The sequence below is a fragment of the Tursiops truncatus genome, chromosome 8 (genome assembly GCF_011762595.2).
Source record: "Tursiops truncatus isolate mTurTru1 chromosome 8, mTurTru1.mat.Y, whole genome shotgun sequence".
Taxonomy (NCBI): Eukaryota; Metazoa; Chordata; class Mammalia; order Artiodactyla; family Delphinidae; genus Tursiops; species Tursiops truncatus.
This window is the reverse complement of record NC_047041.1, coordinates 81,541,082-81,560,366: the sequence shown is the minus strand read 5'-3', so window position 1 is coordinate 81,560,366 and position 19,285 is coordinate 81,541,082. Positions and strand designations below refer to the sequence as shown.

General features: G+C 33.9%; 1 protein-coding gene across 1 annotated transcript in view; it reads left to right on the top strand.

The window, feature by feature from the left end:
* Positions 1-19,285, top strand: part of DCDC1 (doublecortin domain containing 1) — a 452,054-nt gene that overhangs the window by 109,730 nt on the left and 323,039 nt on the right. Inside the window, exon 8 of the mRNA XM_073809437.1 lies at positions 2,489-2,655. Within this exon, the coding sequence (XP_073665538.1) occupies positions 2,489-2,655 (167 nt within the window). The remainder of the gene's footprint in view (positions 1-2,488; positions 2,656-19,285) is intronic.

Sequence of the window (19,285 nt, the reverse complement as noted above, 5' to 3'; positions counted from 1 at the left end):
CTTATTTATACTTCCTTTCTAAGTGCTTAGGCGTATCATTTTCTTATGTTTTCTGTACCTTCCTAGTTAGTGGAAACATTGTTTGTTCTTGGAGTGTGCTTTGTCTTCCTTTTCAAGAAGATCATCAAAGTTACTAGTTTGCAGCTTCCAAAAAGAAAGAGCCTTCTAATCCCTAGTTCAGAGGCTAACCTTTATTAGCGCTCTTGTGGTTATAATGAGGACCCTGCTTCCAGCAGGGAGATTCTGGAATACTGAACAGATTATTCAACAAGTTCAGAGCAGATTCTGAAGTCCCTTATAAAACCTGCTTGTGAATACTGCTTTCTTTGCTTTGCTGTTTCTGGTTTCCATAGTATTCCTAATTACATAAATCATGTGGAGCATGGGAGCTGTTTTCCATCCTATATCAACTCTGACACTGCTTGTGTTTTGATATAATTTGTATTTTTTTCCCTAAGCTGTATTTTTTCTTAAATTCTTATGGAAGGTACAAACCCTGAAAAAGAGTAGAGTTTTGTGTTAGAAAATCTATGAAATTCTTTTCTGGAATCCTTTGGGCTGGCATAAAGAATTTGAAAGTTACTTTGTGACAAGCATAGATGAATAAAGCTGTAAGACTAGAGAATCTGATAAAATGTTCTTAGGTTTAAATTCAAGATTAAATCTTGGATGTAAATCATTCAAGTTTATTACTTTCTTCTCAACCTACTTAATTGTTTTTCAGTTTAACAGCTGTTTATGTGATGCCTTTCCATGTATAAAAACTGTACTAAGTTCAATGAGTGTACCGATTAAAAGTTTACAAATTAAAATTCAACACATAGTAACACATGAATGTTGTAGCTAGCTAAAAGCACCGCTGATTCTTAAACTAGGTTTCTTTAGGAAACATTATAAGCAAAATTGATTTATATTATACATTTTTTAAATATTAAAGAGTTATAATTCTAAAAATAAGTTTATTTCTCTTTTTATTTCTTTAGTACTGTATGTGACCTAATATTTTTTAAACGTTTGAGATATCTGTTGTGATAAAACTTATAGAGAATAGCTATTGCCCCAGGAATGTAAGAATAGTTTCGATATGTGAATTTTAGGAATTAGTTTCTCAGTCTGGTGAGTGAATTTCATGCACACATCTGAAGATGTCTAAATAATCACTGGGTCATGATTTCCTTTTAACTTTATTTACAGTAGTCTTAGAAAATCTTAAACTCTATTTCCAATGTTATCCTTAGTGATGAATATGTTAGAAAGAATTTAAATTGTGCTTTGGTAGAGAGTTGTAGAACTTAGTGCCATAAAACGCATACTTTTTACTAAGAACAAAAATCAGCAGAATACCAGTAGCAAAGGCCATTTGCATAACTCAGCCGCTCAGCAGCTCAGCTGAACCTAATTGTAATTCAATTTCCAGATTGCTACGCTAGGCCTCTCTGCATAAAATATGCAACATATAACATAACCAATGACACGGACGTATTTTCTTCGCTGGTGATCTATCTAATTTCTTTTCCAGTAGATGTATATATTAGAATAAGGTCGCCAAGCCATATAGTTATTTTGTATGTTTATGTTGTGTCACATGTATACACTTAAAGACAAAGTTTAAAAAAAATGACATCCTTTCATTTTTCTGGGTGCCCAAATGTGCTTAAGATTTTAAAAATTTCTTTATTTCTAGCATTTCAGAGGGAAATTAAATCTTGAAAAGTGTTAGCTAGCTGCCATGTTATTTGACTATTTTACACTAGAAAGACTTTATAAGCTAATCGTGTGAAAAAGTGTATAAACATGTCTGTCAAGTCCATATGGATGTTGCAATACAGGCCCACAGGTAAATATCTTCTGTTTACCAAATGCGTACTGGAATAGCATCCCTAAATCTTTGACTAGTTTATACCCCAGAAGCTTAAAAACAAAAAGGTATGGTAAATACTTGCTTAAGATTCTCCCCCTTATTTTTAAACAGCCTTGCCACCCTGTTTTATGGGTTATTTAAGTGATGGCAGTGAAAAGACTTGAATAGGATGGCTTATAAAGGTGTGGATTATATTTTATGAATAATTCCCAGATGTGATGTTTTAGGTATATAGACCCCTCTACGGGAAGCTATATACAGAAACAACATGGATTTTATCAGGACAATGCAAGTAGATTTCAGCAAGGTTGGTTCCAACTCATCTGTGATAAATGAGAAGATAAGGCAATCAGTGCACACCATGACACTCTGTGCAGCTAGTTAGGCGCACTTCAGAACTATTCAGGTGTGCTCACAAAGCTTATGAGTCTTGCATGGGGGGTGTCTCAATATAAATACATCCTTCATGGTGGCCACTAGTAATGCAGGAATTGCCTCTTTATGACTTAACCCAGGTCACATATAAATAATAGATGTTAAGAGTTAGCTCTGGTACTGGGGCTGTGTTCCAGGCAGTGTATCTCGTTTGGGTCAAAAGAATTTATTTTCCCTTATTTTCTCGTATAGTTCCTCTGCTTGAAAAATGCCTGCAAAATTCCTTCACACCTTTGCGGGGACCAGTTTGGGTCTCTAAGGGAGAAGGTTTCAGCCCCTCAGGAGCTAAGATGTACATCCAAGGAGTTCTTTTGGCCTTGTACCAACGATTAAAGTCTGCAAGAAAATATTATAAACAGGTGAGTCCTCCCTCTTTAAAAACTGCTTTATTGTATGTTTTAAAATGTACTTGGTTGTATAGAGACAATGATTGGCATCATGTCATAAAAGAACTGTGACATGTATTTCGTGAGCTCAGTGCCCGTTTGGGAGCCAAAATGCTTCTTCTGTAATCTCAAAGCCAACAATAATGGGGCTAATTGTATCTATCTTTTGCTGTGAGATGTTATATGTCTCATCTTTTCTTGCTGCATACTGTGCAAAGCGAAGGCAGCTCCTTATGTGGAAATTCTATAGACAGTTACTTTAAATAAGAAAATGAATAGCTCCTAAAGCATCTGAAGCTTTAAATGTTCACCCTTCTATTTTTTTTTCCAGTATGAAATTAGACTTGCTATTGTAGAAGATGGGCTAAAATATAACCAATCATATTCTGGGAAATGAAATTGTGAATTAACGTCATGTCAAGAGCAACTTATTTCATTTATACTTATTTAACTTGTATGTTTCCGGATCTGAAAGTATAAGAATAGAATTAATGTATTTGAATTTGTTTAAACTAGATTTTGTCCTTTAATTTGTAAGTTTCTATTCCATAACTGTGAGACTGAAAGAGAAAGAGAAAGAGAGGGAGAGAGAGAGAGTCTGTATGTGATGGGGGAGAAGGGGGAATGTATGTGAAAACTTTGATATTTATGTTACTACTTATAGGGACTTTGATTTATCTTAAAGTAGAATTCATATTGTAAAGCAGAATGATTGATGCTGTTTATAAAATAAAAATGAAGTTGCCACAATTTTAGAATCCTCTTTGCACTTGATCTTAAGAAGGTAAGCATACATTTTACCACATTAAATAAGGGCTAGGTTTTACATTTCTAACTGGGAGTTTCCAGTTTAGAAAAGGGCTCATTATCTCAGACCACAGGCTGCTGAAAAATGAATATTTTGAAAGCATCATGCTATTATTCTCTGTATGCAGGGGGAGGGGAGGTGGGAATGGGATTCAGTCTCAGTGTTCACACAGCACCTCCTGCTGTCTGGTTAGGAAAAGAACAACTTGTATTGACTAGAAGAAATTCTTGAACTATGGTATCCAGAACTAGCAAGAAACATCTCCCCGTGCGAAACTTTCATTCTCAAAAAGTGGTTAGTTTCCAAGTTAATTATGTCAGTGTATCCAGAAATGGGATTATTATCATAGATAAGGCTATTTATAATAATAAATATGAAAAAATAAAAATCCAAACTTATTTTTAATATTCTTTATTAAGCTAATATCGTATATAAAAACGTGTAAAACATATTTTTTTGTATTCAGATTAAGTTATTTTAACAGAAATATTTAACTTTTAGGACACAATGATATTATACTATGCATTATGACCAATTTAATTACAGTCATTTATTTGTTATTAAATGGCTTGATTCTACTAATTTGACAGTTTAAAATTATTTAATGTTAAGAAAACATGAGACGATTCTCCAATGCAAGAAAAGTATTGTTTAAATCAAATCTAAAAAAATTTGAACAATTTAAATCAAATCTAAAAAAAAAGAAACATAAGTTTCATTTAAAGTGAGGGTGTTAGAGATAATAAATAGCTCAGAAAGTAGTTGTGGCATGTTTGGTTTTTCTTCCATTGTTCTAAACATTTAAAAGTTTAAATAGATATAAACAATTGTACTGGACTGAAAAGTTCCTTGTATTGTGAGAAGAAAATGCTTTAAGAATTACTGCTTTAGTTTAAAAATTTTCTTTATGACTCAAAATTGATGAGAAATACATCTTATTAAAAGAAATATTAAATGTAAATGTGAAGAAAATTAACATTTTTAGCGTCTCTGAATGTCTGAGCATCTGATTGTCTATATCATCAACATTATGACTTTCAACATTATGCCAAATTAGGAATATTTTAAGAATCTAGGCTCTTTGCCATTTCTAACTAAACCTTTTTATTTTGCTCACTTATAACAACTTAAAGTTTTTCACTCAACAGTTTTAATATGATACTTGGTTAAGTTTTATTTTAAAATACAAAATTGAAGGAAAAAAATAGAAATTTGCCCATTATGCATTTCCATGCAAGTTCCTATTTCTTTTAGGTACGCCCAATTATATGTATTCTTGAGTCTCTTTTCTTTTGTATTGTTATATCACGACAATTTAAAATTATCTGCAATGTTCATAAAAGTCACTGAAGTGGTACCATTATCGGGTCATCAGTGGTTAAGTGTTAAGCCTGGAAGTAGCTTTATTTGTGAGTAAGATTTCTTAGCAAATATTCCTCTTAGCATTAATGAACTTTATTTGAACTGCATTTACTTCATTTGACCTTAGGGATAGCCTTTTCTGTTTAGTTTTATATAAGATTGTGTTTGGTAAAATGGAGATGGATGATCATTCCTATTTCCTTAACAAGCCTAAGCTTATAAATTATAGAATTATATGACCTCTTGATATCACTTCCATTTATTCCACTTCTGAGATCATATATAAAGTCAGCAACATTGTTTTACTAGGATTCTGTCAAAAGATTGTCGACTTTAAATTGATGTTTTGGAATTCCCCAAGGAAATTTCTTTTAAATAAATTGTGATAACAGAGCTTTAAAAGAAGAGTCAGAACCACCGGCTTTATGTTTACGAACTTACTCACTTTTCAGTTTTTAACTTTAACTTGTCTATTACAAGCATGCAACTGAATTAAGCCCACTACATTAATATGGTCTTAAAAATACACTGATTCGTGTATATAAAATGAGATATTATATTTAGGACAGCATAAAGTCACTTAGTCTTACATTTATCACATTTAGTTCCTTAAAAGTGGAAACATTTTAGAAATTGCTCAGAGCTAAGCAGAATCTATTTAATTGGTAATCTTTGAAGTCATGTAAATGCTTTCCTATGAAATGCAGTTAACACTTTCAGCGACAGGGCTGTTCCATCTCATTAGCATTCTTGTTATGTGGTGGTGCTGATGGTGGGGTGTTGAAGTAGGAATGCCATTGTGTGGAGTTCCAGTGTTTGGGGACAAACACTGCTGTGGAGGGAACGTGTGAAAAGGCCACAGTCCTGTCAGTGAATGAGGAAGGCTGTGCTTTCTGTGTGCTTCAAGCAGGGAAGCTGTCATTCATAGGCCTAACACAGCTAAACAGAGGCCAAAACACAACCCTGCACTACCTTTTAAAATGATATTAGTGATTTTTAAACATGATCTTCTTTATTTATGATCCTCCATAGAGCTTTTAGTCGCTGTCAGTAAACAAAATATATGTCAGTCTGTTCAGCAACACTGTAGAGATCCGTAAAAGTCCATGGAGCTGTGCCAGGAGGCCATATAAATAATGATTTGGAACGGCTGATCTTAAGTACGAACCTGATTTTTGAGAAATAGATATTTCTGGAAATGTCTTCCCAATTTTGATACTCCTTTGAATTTTTTTCCCCCAAGCAACAAAATTCCTGGAGACTTTTGCATAGTGAAGGCATAGCACTCTTCTTTTAAAATACAGTTTTTAAAAGAACTCATAAACACACAGTTTTGATCCTTTAAAGTGGTTCACAGTGTGGTTTAACAGTTGTTGTCGTTTGCGTAGTCATTTCTGAAATTCAGGGAGACACGATGAGTATCTAACTATAATATTTTAACAACCATCATCTTAATTATGAAGAAAATCATAGTCCCTGTGGTAGTTAAGACATGAAAAAATTTGAAGGAATGTTTAGTACTACTCCTAATTTTCATCCCTTTTGAAAGTAACGATCAACTTTGAAATTAAATTTTAGCTTGTTTGACAGCTTTAAAAAAATAAACAGAAAAATATCCTTAAATATTTCTTAAACTCTTGGGATATTTCTAAACTTTGGCAGTATATTGAAAAAAATGACAATTTCTATTTATGTCTGAAACTGCAGGGAAATGTTTTATTTCTGTAATTTTAATTTGGAAATAGGTACTTGGGCTATTTGTAATAGGTCATTACTTAATGAAGTTTGTTGAAAATTGTAATTTTCTACCTGAGTGATTTTTGGGGGTGTATATGGTCCTTTGTGTTTAGTAATTTAAGCAAGGTACTTTTTTGAATGCTATTATATTCTAATGTTCCATATTTGATGCGTTAGGTTTAAAAATCTCAGACACTAAGTTTCTATTTCATAGATTAGGTTTCACTTTTTAAACTGGAACTGTACTGTAACTTTATTGTGTGGGCATATAATTAGATGAGGAAATGACCATCCAACATCAGCATATATTGGTTTTGCAGTTTAAAACTGAAATGTATTTTATTATTGCATTAGACTAACTTCTACCAATTTGTTAAAAGAATTCCTAAGTTAATGTTGGTTCACTTTACCCACACTTTTCAATAAGTTTGGTACTTAGATATAAAAGCAATAATAATAATATAATTCTATTCAGAATAAATTCAGTTCAAAATGTGCTTGAATTACATTTAGTGCTGACAGAATTTGTTTATTGCAAAAAGTATCTTTAAGCAATCTAATATTTTAATTTCCCATAAAAGAAGTGTTGAGAGTTTGTCTTTTCAGATCTGTGTTGTAGGTCAATCAAAATCATTTATTGGTCCTAACATTATTGAAGGAAAAACCGTTTCTATTTCATTTCCTATATACGCTTTTTTTCTTAGTATACCAGCTACTTTTTTTCCTAGCTTTATTGAAAGATAATTGACATATAACATTGTGTAAGCTCAAGGTATCCAATGTGATTATTTTATACACTTATGTATTGTGACATGATCACGGCAGTAGGATTAGTTAACACCTCTGTCACCTCACATAATTAACATTTTTTTTTTTTTGTGGTGAGAACATTCAAGATCTACTCTCTTAGCAACTTTTCAGTATATAAAACAGTACTGTTAACTGTGGTCACTTCCTATACATCAGGTCCCCATTTATCTATATATTAAAAATTGAGCTCTGTTCTTGATTTAGCCTTCCTGGAGCAATACCCAAAATATTCCAGTTTTGAACTTCTTGATGTCCTTTGAAACCTTGGAACAAAGTCGGTAATATATAAACATAATTTACTATTAAAAACATTAAAACAATGTTACAGATGTTTCAGGACGAAAACTACTACTGAAGGTTCTGATAGGTAATTTTTTAGAATATTAGGTTGTTTATAGATTTGAGTGATGTTGATTTTTTCCCCCCTAAAACCAAGCTGCATTCTAGTTACTTGAAGTATTTTAAGACCTTAAACTTGTGTCTTTTTCTAAGTGTCATGCTTTGAGAAGGCCTAACATCAGTTAAATGAAGTGAAAATTGCATTCTTGTCTTGATAGAGATGAAAATGGATTTCTGGTCATGAAATAGATGTAGTTGTCACTTTTTAAAAAAGGTGTCAGCAGTTTGCTTCAGCGAGTAAGGTGCAATTCAGTATGGCAGTAAACTTGTGATCTGAGCAATCAATAAAATGCTTCAATAACTTCTGCTTCATTACACTTATAATAAGAGGCTATAGATCCATGGCACATAAAATGTTGATAAAGAGAATATGTGGGGACCGACTGTGACCATTTTCTTGAAAGTACAGTAAGTGCAATATTGCCACCTAGAGTTTGTGCATAGGTAATTATTGCAGAGAGGGAGAAAAAACTGACAATGGGCTAAAAAAGAAATGATATTGAAATACTGTTTATTTTCCATCCTTTATCCATGACACATTTATCTTCATGGAACATTTCATTTGATTCTCTATAAAACTGTTCAGGTCAGGAAAAAATGTTCAAATCTGTATTTTTTTCTAATTTTCTTAGAATTACACTACCAAATGTTAAATATGTATTTTGGCTCAAAATTGAACTTTTTTTTTTTAACCATGAAAACTCTGTATTAAATAACTCACTTTGGAAAAAAATTAGACTTGAAGATTGTCCGTTTTTACAAGATAATTCAATTATATAAAAACAACTTTATTGACATCTCAGTTGGATACCTTTCAATTAAAAATATTATCTTTTTAAATATTAAACACTCCTTCAAAAATTAAGAGCCAACTTAGTGAAAAGTGGAATTTAAAAATAACTATATAAGAAACTAGACTTTCCTGCTTATGTGATTTTGAACGTTTTAATTAACTGTAAGTTCCATTTGTGGATTGTTTAAAATACATCTTCATCTTTACATAAACACTTTAAAAAATACTAGTTATCTCTTTATTTTTCTTGATTAATTAAAAGATTATTTAATTTTATAATATTTTTTGAATGAGCTAATATGGAAAATACATTTTGAACCTAAGCATTACTGAGGTCTTTCTCCCTTTGAACTGGTGACTGAAAATGCCTATTGCATAATAGAAAAAATTTTTAAATCGGCATTTAAGTGTTTCATGATACTTAATATAAAGCAAACTTAATATAGGTATTGATGACTTAATAAGGAAAGTTAATCTGGAAAGGTTATTATTTTCATTATCCCATTTATTTTTCAATTTGTATAGATAAGTTTTATAAGTTTATAGACCTTGGCATTCACATTTCTATAAGAAAAATAATTTGGCATTAATATATTAGTAATGCACTTTTCTAATATTATACTATTTAGGTATTTTCTGTTCTCATACATCTATGTGTGAATGACTTCTATAATTGTAAAAAATGGAAATGATTGTAACATTAATTTATTTTCCTTTTCTGATCAAAGTTTTATCCTCAAACATCCTAATACAACTTACATGTAACTTAAGACAACTCTTTAGATGAAGAGCTCTTATTTTGAGATTTTAATCATACTGAGTAGAAAATGTTGCATCTTAAAACCTCTAAATAAGTATAGAATTTTTCTGGTAAAGTAAGTGAAAGTAGACCTGACAAATTTTCTTTTAAATTACTCAACCACCTAAAGGTATTATTGCCTATGACTCTTTTGAAATGAGAATAAATTTTACAGAGTTACAGCAGCAAAGTGAAAGAGTGTGTTTGATAGATTCCCTGAACAGTTTCAACACCCACAGGTATTATTTGTAAGAAAACAATCATGCGGAGTCTTCAGCTGGTTAGAGAGGGCACAGCATTCTATCTTCACCTGACATCCTATCTGTTCCGTCAACATCCTGGGCCCCCTGCCTGCCGCCCCCTCCTTGCAAAACAATAATGCTCCCTGAGAGGTTTGTGTGAATGGACAAGAATATGAAATTTTTTTCTCTTGAAGAGCTAAACAGTATTGAAGGCATATTCTTAGGGGGAGAAAAACAACTGTCTTGAGGATTGACTAGTATTTTCTATTCTAATTGATCAATGTTGTGAGTAATTGATAGTTAAAGTCTTTGATTATTAAGTCTGACTACTGATTAATGAAAGGGAGACTCTTAAGTGTAAACATTTTGGAAATAGTTGCTTTATTTTATTAAGAGAAATGTGGTTTTCTCTCACCTGTTTTTAATAGCATAGCTTGAATAAACGTTAATCATAACAACATATTGCTGATTTTCAAATAATATAATTCATTATTTGCTTATATTTTATGTATGTAACAGCAGATGGAAATGAGTATAACATTAATTTACTACTCTCTTCAGTCAAATTTTCTCATTAACTATGTCAGAAAAACAATTTTACATAATTTCCTAAAAAATAATTAGCATCCTGTTACATTTAAGATTTCAAGATCCTAAACAGAGCCAATCATGCATGGAAAAAGAATAGGGCAAGAGTCCATTCATCAGCACTCAGTATATGTCACTGGGAAGTAAATGTTGAAAGTATCAGAGAACAGAGTGATAGCATAAATAAAAGGCACTAGAAAGGTCCTAGTCTTCAGGCTTGGCAAGCCACAGGTGAGTTATATCTTCTAAAGCCATACTGCCCAATACACTATCCCCATGTGGTTTCACAATTTAAATTAATTTTAAGTAAATAAAATAAAAAATTAAATAACATTTAAAAATCCTGATTATACTTCTGGCCCTGGATTCCACATTCTATGAGTAACACAAAAACAAAGGATCTTTTATCATGATCTGGTTTTAATTTGGCGTTGGGTAGATAAGGTTACCTAGTCTTCACAAAACAAAATAAATTGTTAAACACACACACACACACACACACACACACACACACACACACACACACACACACACACACACACACACACACACACACACACACACACCTAGGGCACAGTGTATTCACCGTCCAACCACCAGATGGACACCTTTAGAGTTTGCAGTGTCTCTCAGGATCCCTATCAATAAACTATATAGCGAGGTGTCCTTAAGGACTATCATTCTGGCAGTCACTGAATTAATCTTGTCTTGTTTGGTGCAAAAAGATTCTCTTTCCTCCTCCCCAAAAAATAGAGAGGCAAAGAAGACAGACTCAAATGATGAAGTGTTGAATACTCCTTAGGAGCTCAGTCTGTGTGTTAGCCAGTGTTGAAGATCCCAGACCTTGCCCTCAGGAAGCTTACATTCTTGTTCTGGAGATAAAACATACCCACATGAAACTATTAGGAAATATGCTTATAAGTATATAATTAAGTGCTAAAAAATATGGTATAGATTCTATGTTATATGTGAACTTAAATAAAAGAAAAATAAAACGTAGAATAAAAGCATTTTAAGGCCGAAATGAACTTTGGAGGCCATCTAGTACAGTCCTCTCATCTTATAGATAATAATAAGAGTAACAGCATTAATAATACTTACCTCATTGTGTTGTTGTGAGAATTAAATAGCTAATGTATATAAAACTCTTAACATAGTACCTAGGACATAGTAAGTGGCCAGTACATGTTAGCTATCATCATTCATCATCATCTTTATTATTATTTTTTTCTGCTTTACTGAGGTATAACTGACAAATAAAATTATAAGATATTTAAAGTCTACATTAAGTTGATTTGACATATGTATATTGTGAAAGAATTCTCACCATCTAGTTAACATGTACATCACCTTGTATATATATACGCATATTTATATGTATGTGAGAACATTTAAGTTCAACTCTCTGAGCAAATTTCAATTACATAATACAGTGTTATCAGCTATAGTCACCATGTTTTACATTAGATCCTCAGACCTTATTCATCTTATAGCTGAAAGTTTGTACTCCCTTACCAACCTCTCCCTATTATCCCTACCCCCAGCCCCTGGCACCCACTTTTCCATTCTTTGTTTCTATGAGTTTGACTTTTTAGATTCAGCATATAAGTGATACCTTTATTATTAATGTTGAAGATAAGGCAATTGAGGTAGAGTTGTAATGGGACTAGAGCCCCACCACTGCTGTTAGAGTAGGTAAGGTATGTTTCAATAACTGAAATATGGGGAGGTTTTAAAAAGAGACTCATACAGGCAATGGCGTGAAGTTGGGAGTAAGATATTATTTTCAAACAGGTTATACTTGGTACAAAAAAGGTTACTGGTGGACTTTGAAAGATGATGAAACCTTAGAGTGAATAGGGTTAAAGAAAGAACTGATGTTGGAAAAATAGGGCAGTGGGTATAGATAAGACTTCTCAGACATTGAGGTTGGTCCATATTTTTTTGAGCCTCACAGTATATTAAATAATTTAAAAATGTCAAAACAAGATTTTAAAACCATTGGATGTATTTTACATGACTATACTTAAAATTAACTCTATCAACAACTCCTCCCTAATAAGACATAATTGTTCTATTTTTTGTATTACAAGATTCATAAAAATATTAATTCATAATCCATATAGGTAGCTTGGTCTGGTGATGGGACAAAAGTTTTATAACAGCTGTCTCTTTGATTGACTCTGTCACTGTATCGCTTTGACTGTATGTATAACTTTTTTAGGAGGTAAGGAAAAAGGCTAAATTTGTGGCCTGTTTTGAGCATAAGACTGAGGACAAAAGCCTTCCTCAGCCTCAGGATTGAAGCATCTGAGATCTTGGAATGGTTGAGGACTGTAGATGGGGAATGAAAGTCACTTAGTTTGGAAACCATACACTAGAGTTTACTTTAGGAAGGAGATACATGTTTCAAGAAAGCAAATTCACACACACTCTAGACAAGGTATGGAAAAAAGTATTTAAAAATTTTTGCCTAAATCTGATTTGACCTTTCACAACAAGGTACCACTCATGGTAGTTGGGGAAAGGTAAAAACTTTTTGGTCGAGGCCAGATAATTTAACTAATTCTTTTAGATAACGCCCAGCCTTTTGGCTAAAGGGGCTCAGATACTCATATTTCTGCCCTTCTGTGTTCCTTCCCAGAACGGTTTATTGGGGAAGGGGGGATTAAGTCACAACTGGTATTGTTTCTCTGCAGGTACACATAGACCAAAAAGGGGTAGTTTTAAGAAATGACTGACTAGATGCTCAACTTTCATATGTACTTTGTACTAAAATTATCCTCCCTGAGAATGTGCCCGCAGCAGAGGTGCATGCCACTTCTCCTTTCCCATCTTCCACCATCCTTAGACAAAGCACACCTCTCCCTTATCCTGAATCTACTCTGGTGCTTCACCCCGGAGTGTAAAAACCTCCTGGATATCAAACAGGGGGACATTTTGAAATGTTGGTGCCATAACCTTCTTGTAGGGCTCTGAACCTTTCCTTGTTATAAAAGTGTTTCTGTTAAAGTAGAAATGGGATAGAAATATATGAAGTTGATGAGAAAAAGGAACAGGTAGCCTTCTGATTGTTAAAGAAGAGCTTTCCCATATAGTTTTATTATTATTTTTAATATCTTTATTGGGGTATAATTTCTTCACAATGTTGTGCTAGTTTTCGCTGCACAGCAAAGTGAATCAGCCATATGCATTCATATATCCCCATATCCCCTCCCTCTTGTGTCTCCATCGCACCTTCCCTATCCCACCCCTCTAGGTGGTCACAAAGCACCGAGCTGATCTCCCTGTGCTATGCAGCTGCTTCCCACTAGCTATCTGTTTTACATTTGGTAGTGTGTATATGTCAATGCTACTCTCTCACTTCGTCCCAGCTTACCCTTCCCCCTCCCCGTGTCCTCAAGTCCATTCTCTACATCTGCATCTTGATTCCTCTCCTGCCCCTAGGTTCATCAGAACCATTTTCTTTTTTTAGATTCCATATATATGTGTTAGCATGCGGTATTTGATTTTCTCTTTCTGCCTTACTTCACTCTGTATGACAGACTCTAGGTCCATCCACCTCACTACAAATAACTCAATTTCGTTTCTTTCTATGGCTGAATAATATTCCATTGTATATATGTACCACATCTTCTTTATCCATTCATCTGTCGATGGACACTTAGGTTGCTTCCATGACCTGGCTATTGTAAGTAGTGCTTCAATGAACATTGGGGTGCATGTGTCTTCTTGAATTATGGTTTTCTCAGGGTATATGCCCAGTAGTGGGATTGCTGGGTCATATGGTAGTTCTATTTTTAGTTTTTTAAGGAATCTCCATACTGTTCTCCATAGTGGCTGTATCAATTTACATCCCACCAACAGTGCAAGAGCACTTTCCTCCACATCCTCTCCAGCATTTATTGTTTGTAGATTTTTTGATGATGGCCATTCTGACCAGTGTGAGGTGACACCTCATTGTAGTTTTGATTTGGATTTTTCTAATGATTAGTGATGTTGAGCATCATTTCATATGTTTGTTGGCAATCTGTATATCTTCTTTGGAGAAATGTCTATTTCGGTCTTCTGCCCATGTTTGGATTGGGTTGTTTGGTTTTTTGATATTGAGCTGCATGGGTTGCTTGTATATTTTGGAGATTAATCCTTTGTCAGTTGCTTCGTTTGCAAATATTTTCTCCCATTCTGAGGGTGGTCTTTTCATCTTGTTTATGGTTTCCTTTGCTGTGCAAAAGCTTTTAAGTTTCATTAGGTCCCATTTGTTTATTTTTGTTTTTATTTCCATTTCTCTAGGAAGTGGATCGGAAAGGATCTTTTGTGATTTATGTCATAGAGTGTTCTGCCTATATTTTCCTCTAAGAGTTTTATAGTGTCTGGCCTTACATTTAGGCCTTTAATCCATTTTGAGTTTATTTTTGTGTATGGTGTTAGTAAGTGTTCTAATTTCATTCTTTTACTTGTAGCTATCCAGTTTTCCCAGCACCACTTATTGAGAGGCTGTCTTTTCTCCATTGTATATTCTTGCCTCCTTTATCAAAGATAAGGTGACCATATGTGTGTGGGTTTATCCCTGGGCTTTCTATCAATTTCCATTGATCTATGTTTCTGTTTTTGTGCCAGTACCGTATTGTCTTGATTACTGTAGCTTTGTAGTATAGTCTGAAGTCAGGGAGTCTGATTCCCCCAGCTCCTTTTTATTCCCTCAAGAATGCTTTGGCTACTTGGGGTCTTTTGTGTCTCTATACAAATTTTAAGATGATTTGTTCTAGTTCCATAAAAAATGCCATTGGTAATTTGATAGGGATTGCATTGAATCTGTACATTGCTTTGAGTAGTATAGTCATTTTCACAATATTGATTCTTCCAATCCAAGAACACAGTATATCTCTCCATCTGTTGGTATCATCTTTAATTTCTTTCATCAGTATCTTACAGTTTTCTGCATACAGGTCTTTTCTCTGCCTAGTTAGGTTTATTCCTAGGTATTTTATTCTTTTTGTGGCAATGGTAAATGGGAGTGTTTTCTTAATTTCTCTTTCAGATTTTTCCTCATTAGTGTATAGGAATGCAAGAGATTTCTGTACGTTAATTTTGTATCCTACTACTCTGCCAAATTCATTGATTAGCTCTAGTAGTTTCCTGGTGGCATCTTTAGGATTCTCTATGTATAGTATCATGTCATCTGCAAACAGTGACACTTTTACTGCTTTTCCGATTTGGATTCCTTTTATTTCTTTTTTGTCCCTGATTGCTGTGACTACAACTTCCAAAACTATGTTGAATAATAATGGTCTGAGTGGGCAACTTTCTCTTGTTCCTGGTTTCAGTTTTTCACTGCTGAGAACGATATTTGCTATAGGTTTGTCATATATGGCCTTTATTTTATTGAGGTAGGTTCCCTCCATGCCTGCTTTTGGGGAGTTTTTATCATAAATGGGTGTTGAATTTTGTCAAAAGCTTTTTCTGCATCTATTGAGATTATCATATGGTTTTTATCCTTCAATTTGTCAGTATGGTGTATCACATTGATTGGTTTGTGTATATTGAAGAATCCTTGCATTCCTGGGATAAACCCCACTTGATCATGGTGTATGATCCTTTTAATGTGCTGTTGGATTCTGTTTGCTAGTATTTTGTTGAGAATTTTTGCATCTATGTTCATCAGTGATACTGGCCTGTAGTTTTCTTTTTTTGTGACATCTTTGTCTGGTTTTGGTATCAGGGTGATGGTGGCTTATAGAATGAGTTTGGGAGTGTTCCTCCCTTTACTATATTTTGGAAGAGTTTGAGAAGGATAGGTGTTAGCTCTTTTGTAAATGTTTGATAGAATTTGTCTGTGAATCCATCTGGTTTTGGACTTTTGTTTGTTGGAAGAATTCTAATCACAGTTTCAATTTCAGTGCTTGTGATTGGTCTGTTCATATTTTGTATTTCTTCCTAGTTCAGTCTCAGAAGGTTGTGCTCTTCTAAGAATTTGTCCATTTCTTCCAGGTTGTCCATTTTATTGGCATATAGTTGCTTGTAGTAATCTCTCATGATCCTTTGTATTTCTGCAGTGTCAGTTTTTAGTTCTCCTTTTTCATTCCTAATTCTGTTGATTTGAGTCTTCTCCCTTTTTTTCTTGATGAGTCTGGCTAATGGTTTATCAATTTTGTTTATCTTCTCAAAGAGCCAGCTTTTAGTTTTATTGATCTTTGCTATTGTTTCCTTCCTTTCTTTTTCATTTATTTCTGATCTGATCTTTATGATTTCTTTCCTCTGCTAACTTTGGGGGTTTTTTGTTCTTCTTTCTCTAATTGCTTTAGTGTATGGTTATGTTGTTTATTTAAGATGTTTCTTGTTTCTTGAGGTAGGATTATATTGCTATAAACTTCCCTCCTAGGACTGCTTTTGCTGCATCCCATAGGTTTTGGGTCATTGTGTTTTCATTGTCATTTCTTTCTAGGTATTTTCTAATTTCCTCTTTGATTTCTTCAGTGATTTCTTGGTTATTTAGTAACATATTGTTTAGCCTCTATGTGTTTGTATTTTTTACAGTTTTTTTCCTGTAACTGATAATAATCTCATAGCACTGTGGTCAGAAAAGATACTTGATACAATTTTAATTTTCTTAAATTTACCAAGGCTTGATTTTTGACCCAAGATGTGGTCTATCCTGGAGAATGTTCCATGAGCACTTGAGAAGAAAGTGTATTCTGTTGTTTTTGGATGGAATGTCCTATAAATATCAGTTAAGTCCATCTTGTTTAATATGTCATTTAAAGGTTGTGTTTCCTTATTTATTTTCATTCTGGATGATCTGTCCATTGATGAAAGTGAGGTGTGAAAGTCCCACTATTACTGTGTTACTGTCAATTTCCCCTTTTATGCTTATGTATTGAGGTGCTCCTATGTTGGGTGCATAAATATTTACAATTGTTATATCTTCTTCTTAGTTTGATCCCTCGATCATTATGTAGTGTCCTTCTTTGTCTCTTGTTATAGTCTTTATTTTAAGATCTATTTTGTCTGATATGAGAATTGCTACTCCTTTCCTTTGATTGCCATTCTCATGGAATATTTTTTCTATCTCCTCACTTTCAGTCTGTATGTGTCCCTAGTTCTGAAGTAGGTCTCTTGTAGACAGCATATACACAGGTCTTGTTTTTGTGTCCATTCAGCCAGTCAGTTTCTTTTGGTTGGAGCATTTAATCCATTTACATTTAAGGTAATTATCAATATGTTACATTCCTGTTACCATTTTCTTAATTGTTTTGGGTTTGTTTTTGTAGGTCATTTTCTTCCCTTGTGTTTCCCACTTAGAGAAGTTCCTTTTACCTTTTATTGTAAAGCTGGTTTGGTGGAGTTGAATTCTCTTAACCTTTGCTTGTCTGTAAAGGTTTTAATTTCTCCATCGAATCTGAATGAGATCCTTGCTGGGTAGAGTAATCTTGGTTGTAGGTCTTTCCCTTTCATCACTTTCAATATGTCCTGCCACTCCCTTCTGGCTTGCAGAGTTTCTGCTGAAGGATCAGCTGTTAACCTTATGAGGATTCCCTTGATGTTATTTGTTGCTTTTCCCATGGTGCTTTTAATATTTTTTCTTTGTATTTAATTTTTGACAGTTTGATTAATATTTGTTTTGGCATGTTTCTCTTTGGGTTTATCCTGTATGGGACTCTCTGCACTTCGTGGACTTGATTAACTATTTCCTTTCCCATGTTAGGGAAGTTTTCGACTATAATCTCTTCAAATATTTTCTCAGACCCTTTTTTCTTCTCTTCTTCTTCTGCGACCTCTTTAATTCGAATGTTGGTGTGTTTAATTTTGTCCCAGAGGTCTCTGAGGCTGTCAATTCTTTTCATTCTTTTTCTTTATTATGCTCCCTGGCAGTTATTTCCACCATTTTGTCTTCCAGCTCAGTTATCCGTTCTTCTGCTTCAGTTATTCTGCTATTGATTCTTTCTAGAGTGTTTTTAATTTCATTTGTTGTGTTGTTCATCACTGTTTGTTTGCTCTTTCATTCTTCTAGATCCTTAATAAATGTTTCTCATATTTTCTCCATTCTGTTTCTGAGATTTTGGATCATCTTTACTATCATTACTCTGAATTCTTTTTCAGGTAGGTTACCTGTTTAATCTTCATTTATTTGTTCTTGTAGGTTTTTACCTTGCTCCTTTGTCTGTAACATATTTTTTTGTCTTGTCTTTTTTTTTTCTTTTTTTTTTTTGATAGGTGGGGCTGTATTCCTGTCTTACTAGTTGTTTGGCCTGAGGTGTCCAGCATTGCAGTTTGCAGGCAGTTGGGTAGAGCCAGGTCTTGGTGCTGAGATTAGGACCTCTGGGAGGCCTCACTCCAATTAATATTCCCTGGGGTCTGAGGTTCTCTGTTAGTCCAGCAGTTTGGACTTGGAGCTCTCACCACAGGAGCTCAGGCCCAACCTCTGGTCTGAGAACCAAGATCCTGCAAGCTGTGTGGTGTGGCAAAAATGGAAAAAAGAAAAAAAGGAGCAGTACAATATCAAAGAATAAAAAACAAAATAAAATTAGAAAGATAAAAAGTATATTAGGAAAAATAAAAATATAATTGAAACAACCAGTCACTGAGGGTTCCTCCCATCCCCTTAGGTGTCCGTGGTCCCCCACCAGTGCCTTGTAGGTGCCCTAATTATGCGGAGACATGAATTCCGTGTCCTCCTAGTCCACCATCTTGACTCTGTCCTCCATATAGTTTTAAAAATAGAAGATGTGTGACATAAAATTGTTCTGGTATTTAATTTCATTGGATAGATTTAAAAGAAAAACTTAACAGTTTTAATTAGTAGTACCAATATTTATAACATGCCAGAAAACACATCTTTCACCACTGTTTGTAAGCTAATAATAAAAATATTTTAATGTTTACTTAAAATGTTGGTGTGCTTTCTAAGTGGGGGGAATATAGTTTTCTAAGTTCTTTTAGATAGTGTGTGAGTAAAATATTTTGGAGTCCTCATGGTGCCAGGGAGGGAAAATGGTCATTTGAGCCATGTGATGCCAACTGCTGAGGTATCACTGGTCTTGTCTGTTGCTGAGGTTTGCAGTGGA